We start from the raw sequence: 6,781 nt of genomic DNA, 5'->3' as shown, positions 1-6,781 counted from the left end.
GAATATAAGAAAATAAAATTTATTAAAATTATTTATATTAAAAAATGAAGTATATGAAGATCTCTCAGTAATAAAAGTACAAAAAGCTACTCTTTGCAATATGAAAAATTGAGGTATTGCATAAAGAGATATCCCGTCAGTGAAAAGTGTGCCTAAAAATGTTCACTGTTGGAAAAACAAGATATACAAAAGTAGTGCATAACAAATATACATTATGTGCATGACAAAATAAGTTAGCTACAAAAACACTGTACCGAAATTCAGCAGGTCATGTACAAAGGGAAAAATTATTATTCAAAGCTAGTTCTCAAACAGTGTTATTTCTTGTTAACTCATCACACCTGTTTACTGAGTAGGAACAGCACAATAGCACACCCCAAGCCACCTACAAGCATTTAAAAGAGTAAAAAGAGGCAAATGAACATTCCAATTAGAATCATGTAGTTCAGGAGAAAAGAAAAAAAAGTCCCTGACCAGCTACACAAGAGCACCCTCCATTCGCATGACTGCTTTCAGTATTTGCAGGGAATTCTTTAAAAGCAGCTCCCTTTCTATGTTTGAATATTAGACAGCTAATGCCTCCATTTTGACCTTTGGAACTTAACAGGTATAGTTCATTAAAGCCTGTATTAAAAATAAAGGGCTGCTTTTCCTAAAGATCATCCATAGGGGTCATAAGCCAGGTGGTTCCACAGCAGTGCTGGGGCAAGTCTTTGGTTTTGAAGGATCCAAGGTGGTACTGTTAGGTAGCACAACTAGCAAGATTGCCATTAGATTGTTTTATTTCATGTTTTGCCCACTGATAATATTCTTTTTACTGATGAATAGGGCATTTAATAAGAGAATCTCAATTAAAATAAAAGTTACTTCCATGACTGGGGCTTCAAGAGACTATTTTAAATTCACCCCTGAAGCATACTGTTCAACACATAATAACGCCTTTCAAAGCTAGAGTTTTATTTATAATAAAGCATGCATTACTTGATGAAGTTGGCACTTCAAACACTGACTATGTCCCATGCTAAATTCTGAAACTGTAATGTTATTTTAGTTTATAGGAAGAGTAAGATAAACATACGTACCTTTGCACAGATTTACACAGTTACTTAGTTCAACAGTGCAAAACACTTTGCAACTACTTAACTTTTTTTAACTTTTTTTTTCATTTTCTATGTTACAACTAAATTACAGGATACCCAAAGAAACTTTAAATCTAAAAGTAAGCCAATCAGCAGCCAAATTATATATTGGTTTTGTCTTCCAGTTTTGGCTACAAGTGTACTGTAACACAAAATCAAAAATGATATCCTTGAGGTATCTCTAGATCTGTTGTTTTTTAACGTCAAAATGGAGAGCAAAGGCTGACACCTGATGAGTGTTAGTAAATTAGGATATAGAGTTTATATATAAACATCAAAAATAAAATTTATACATTTGTTCTTCAGGAGAGGAAATGCTAGGTTTCCCACCAGTTGTCATTAATTCTAGCTTTGGTAGGTTTCCTGGGGCTTTGACCAGATAAGTAAGTTAAATAAGTGCACTCCCCTCAATAGTAAATTTACCCAATTTTTACATTCTGAATTTTAAAAATTGTTTTAAGAGAAAATAAACCTAGCTCTGCCTACTTTACTAATTTTTTTTTTTTTCTGATGTGGTGGTAACTTTTTGAGGGATAATGAAATTATGTTCAGCCTCAAAACCCTGAAAATTAATTATAATGCTGCTCAGTCTTGCTTATGCATTTGTTTTAACATGTTCTTTCCGTTAAAAATTAACTTCCTCCATTGCTGTTAAAAAATATTAAAAGGGAATGGAAAAAAAGAGAGAGACAAAAAAGATTAAAAAAAAATTAAGTAGTTTGTTCTGCAAAAGAATAAGTAAGAGAAATACAAGGCTCTACCGATTGTCCCCACCAAAAAAAAAAAGATTTAAAAAAAAAAAAAAAGAAAGAAAAGAAAGGAAAAGGCAAAAGCACTTCCCTGGGGGAAAAACTGTCAGATAGACGGATAGTGTTATTGTTGCATGGTTATTTTAATAAAAGTATTCTTATATGTTATATTATTAACAATAATTTAATTAAAAACCCAAAATACTCTATTGTTTTATTTCTTTTTTAATATTTCTCTCTCTCCTCTAAGAAAATGTTGCAGGAAGTTTAGATCCTCTTGGTCTCCAGCAAAACAAGAGAATAAAACTTCCATGTAACCCGATGGCAATACGAAAAAGGAGTTCATATTGTTTGCAGTGACACAAGAATCTACAAAACACCTATATTATAGGTCATTCTTTTCATTATACTATAGTTAAGTTGCAGACTGCTACAAAAGGACATGCCAGCGTGAAGAGGTTGAGGAAGGGGTCAGAATTAACAGAAGAGTGCACTTATTCTGAGGCCTGAAAATGAGCACTGCAGTTATCCTTTAGTTCCAGCGGAATGAAATATGCCGAGGGCGGTCACCGCCTTCCTTCACCAGGGGCTTGTGGAATTCCCTGCCAGCTCGAGAATGAATAGCAGCCCAGCAATATTCACAGTAATACTGCAGACAGGTAACATTAGCACAGAAAAATGGAGCAAATTTTCCCCCACAACGGGCCCCCTGACATTCATCACACAGCTGATCATCCAAGACATATGGCTTAACTTCCACCTGCAATCAAAAATAAAAGAAGATTTTATATTTTTCAGTGAGTAGGCCAGCAACACTTACCATGCATGTACCTTTCCATCTACTATCTGAAGGAATCTGTTCCAAGGTGCCCAATGTGGAAGGAACAATTATTCATTTACTGAAATATGGTTAGTTCATCTTTTAAGAACCTAGGAAGGTTTTAATTATCTATCATTTTACTTTTTTTTTTCCTATTAAATAAACAATCTTCAAAGGAAAAGGGATTTCAGTAGACATCATGAAGTGAAGCCAACAGTTTAGACTAAAACATTATGAGATTAAACCCACAGGAGATTTTTCATAGACACAAAACCTCATTTTAATTAGTGGATCTGGATTTTTGTCATATGTGGAATCATAATTTAAACAAAATCAGCTAAGAGGATCCAAGTTCCACACAACTGCACTTCAATATTCAAGTCAGTGGGAAGATGCCTGACTTCTGTGTCACGAGATTCTGAGCTGTCGTAAAGCCTGGCTCGTGGTTTCTATTTATAGTGTACACATCTTGGGTTATAATCACAAACCTAGAACTCTGTTTAAAAAAAAAAAAAAAGATGCAGCTACAGGATTCACAATTTAAAACCCTGCTTTGTTCTTTCTCAGTTAAGAATGGTTCACCTGAGTCTAAAAGTCAAAGGTGAATTTCTAAAACTGGGCCTGTTTCAGTGTTCTATCGGCCAACCTGTCATGTGAATGTTTCAAGCATTAACAGTCACTTGGTTATTAATTCATCAGCTAGAAAAGAGCTGGTTATTTTTAGTTTGGAGAGACTCATGGCTGAAACTCCGTTACAGCAGGCTGTCACCACCAATGGTGCCATCCAGCTCTGACAAGAAATCCCGACCAAGGTTAGCCATGAACAAAAGGAGAACATGCAGTGAGTCATGATTGTGCCGCTGTGCTCCAGCCTGGGTGACAGAATGAGACCCTGCATCTAAAAATAAGGTTTTAACTAAAAAAATAAAAGTACAAAAAGAGAAGACTGCCAAGGAAGTCCAGGAAGAGTAGGCATGAGGACAGCACCAGGCTTTTGGCCTCTAGGCTGCTCCACAATGTCTACAGAGTGGCAAAAACACTGGGCAAAGGATTTCATTGCAGAGGAATACAAATTAAGCCTGAATTTCTAATGACCAACCCCACAGCTCTGAAACTTATGTTAGAATGAGGCAGTGATACGTAGATATTTTTTAGTGTGCATGAAAAACCAAATAGGCCACCTGTGGTGGGTGGCTCAAGTGTGTAGTTCCAGCACTTCGGGAGGCCGAGGCAGGTGGATCCCTTCAGGTTAGGAGCTCAAAACCAGCCTGACCAACATGGTGAAACCCGGTCTCTACTAAAAATACAAAAATCTGCTGGGCATGGTGGCACACGCCTGTAATCCCAGCTACTCGGGAGGCAAAGGCAGGAGAATCACTTGAACCCAGGACACGGAGGTTATAGTGAGCCAAGATCATGCCACTGCACTCCAGCCTGGTGACAGAGCAATATACTCCATCTAAAAAACAAACAAACAAAAACAAACAAACAAGTAGGCATGTTAACATACTAATCTTGTCCCTCCCCCACACTTGGAATAGAATAGGTGCCGTTCTCTTTAATATAGTCAGCTGTAGGATGATCACTACTATCTTAAATGTTTTTACTGACAATGAAGTAGACTATACATGACATGAAACATAAAAAGCAGAAACCACTACTGACTTGATCATTTTTACATCTTGAATTGAGAACAACACAGTAAAATCAATCTATTTTAGCACAATACCTCAGAGTGTTGGATATCAAAGTCAGCGCTAATGCAAGTGCCAGTGTGCCATGAAATAAAAAGGTGATACCAGAATATAAATCAACATGTTGCTTCCCTCATCAATAAAGCCTTTCTATGAAAAAAAAAAAAAACTGCCAGCTGGTCCAGCTGGACCAAACATTGTGCCCAGCAATGTAGCCGATTACACAGTCTGGTCTAAATTCCTATCTCACTACAAACTAAGTTTGCAGACTGGCAGTCAGTCCACAGGCCACACTTTGAGTAGTTCTGGCAAATTATACAGTTCTATCTGCTAGGAAATAAACTCATGAGAACAGGAACTTCTTGTCCTAAGCTTTAAAATGTTTGTTGAATGAATGAAACACCAAGCTAAGAAATAAATTGGTGAGAGGCGTCGGCTGTGGAAAAAGAAGAAAAAAAAAGAAAAGAAATCTGTGAGTGCAATTCATTGAGAAATAGGGCTTACAAGGTATTCGCTATGTCCCAGGATTAAAAAACAAAACAAAAAAAGAGGCAGGAAATCTCAAGGGCATTCCTGTTTATATACCTGATATAACACAGTACGAAGGATTCAGTAAATATTTATTGAATTACTGACAAACTAAATGAATGAATGGATGGATGGATTGAGATTGAATGGAAGTTATAGTTTAGAGAAGATTAAATTAACTCAAGTAAATTGATTATAGTGTTCTGATTAGGCTACTCAAAAAAATCAAAGATAAAAGAAATTCATAGGAAATTCTTTTATGTATTATAGACCATAATTAACTCCATAGGCAAAATGCTCAGCTGTCACTTTATTGTCATAAAGCTTTCCCATTCTAATACTGCTAATCACACATTTAGAGGACCATTTCTAAAATTTTCCAAAGTGTAGTGTAAGGCTTACCCGTTTATCTATCTCTCCATGCTGCAGCTGAACAAAGCGGGCACTGATAGCAGCTATGTAACTCTGTTGATTAGAGAATGCAACTCTCCCAGCTCCTTTTGGGTATTTCAGCTCAGGGTCAGTATCAATCCCAGCGTAGCACACACCTCCATATAGCCGATCCATTATCATTGCAAGCTCCACTAATTAAGAAAGGAGCAAACAGGATATTTAAAATCAGGAAAATTCATCTGGCTCACCAACGGTTTCATCAAAAACAATTCATCTGTACTCTAAGCTCACATCACTAAAGTAATTATTAAAATGACGCTTATTATTACAACCAGTCATCTATTGTGTTAAGCTTTAATCTTTTAACTTTGGGCAAGGGGTTGCTAGATGTTTTCTAATATGTTCTCTTTATTCTTCTCCCAACTCCATGAAGTAGACAGTAATTTCCCAAGGAAACTGAAGCACAGAAAGGGCAATCAATCTGTCCAAGGTCACAGGTCATTCAGTGATAGTGCTGGGCTTGGCTCCCACGTTTGTCACTCTCTGCCATGTTGCTGCCATATATATACCAGTTAATGATGTATTGATTAATAGAATAATTACTTGAACATTAGAAGACTAACTGGTAGACTCTTTGGGGGCCCTCCTGGCTTATTCCCACCAAAACCCTTTCCCCGCAGTCTCTTCACTAATTTTTCATTTAAAAAAAAAAAAAAAACCGTGAAATGACTGCATCTTCTCTATGAAGTGTTATAATTGTGAAGCTACATTCCTGTTCATGTTATGCTTTTTATCTCATTTATACTACTAAACCTCAAATTACTTGAAGTTAGGAATTTAATTTGTTCTGGAAGTACTACTCTCAAAATATGATGCACTGCATAGAAGTCTATTATATTCCAGGGCTCAGTTAATGGCTGTTGAGCAAATGAGAATGTAGGAAACAAATACTGACCATCTCAATCCGTAATCTATTCTTGAACGTCTTTTTTTCTTTTCAGAAAATGATGAGAACAATCAGCATTATGCAGCACTAGACTAAGTACTTTGCACTGGTCATCTCATTCAACCCTCAAGATAGCCCTAGAAATACACACACCTTTCACCCCTACTTGACAGATGGGGAAACTGAGAATTAGAAAAATCATGGATTTTGTCCAAGGTCACTCACCTATTAGAACACATGAATTCAAACTCAGACACTTTGATTCTAGAATTCTTACTCTTGGATGTTAACTCAAATTCTTATGAAAAATTTATCCTGAAGATCTTGATATTTCTTGTGCTATAAAATAGAGGGTTTGTTGTTTGTTTAATCATACCAGCTCGTAATGGTCGAGGAACACCACCAACAAATATGGTTTTTCGTGGGTCAAGTGGCTGTGAACCATCCATCACAAAGTCACTGTCACTGAGATTCCAAGGCCGAATCTGGACCTAAGGAATGTACAAACCAAA

General features: G+C 36.5%; 1 protein-coding gene across 4 annotated transcripts in view; it reads right to left on the bottom strand.

The window, feature by feature from the left end:
- Positions 1 to 2,051: 2,051 nt before the first annotated feature.
- CPEB4 (cytoplasmic polyadenylation element binding protein 4) overlaps positions 2,052 to 6,781 on the bottom strand; it is a 79,173-nt gene continuing 74,443 nt past the window's right edge. For all 4 annotated transcript variants that reach the window (XM_017535099.1, XM_017535100.1, XM_017535101.2 and 1 more), the window contains 3 exons: positions 6,646 to 6,760; positions 5,333 to 5,514; positions 2,052 to 2,648 (listed from right to left, as the gene is read on the bottom strand). In XM_017535099.1, the coding sequence (XP_017390588.1) occupies positions 2,421 to 2,648; positions 5,333 to 5,514; positions 6,646 to 6,760 (525 nt within the window). In that variant the 3' untranslated portion in view covers positions 2,052 to 2,420. The remainder of the gene's footprint in view (positions 2,649 to 5,332; positions 5,515 to 6,645; positions 6,761 to 6,781) is intronic.

This window comes from Cebus imitator, unplaced genomic scaffold (assembly GCF_001604975.1).
Source record: "Cebus imitator isolate Cc_AM_T3 unplaced genomic scaffold, Cebus_imitator-1.0 Scaffold91, whole genome shotgun sequence".
In the NCBI taxonomy this organism is placed as follows: Eukaryota; Metazoa; Chordata; class Mammalia; order Primates; family Cebidae; genus Cebus; species Cebus imitator.
Note: the sequence above shows the minus strand (reverse complement) of the source record. Positions and strands in the feature narration are given on the sequence as shown.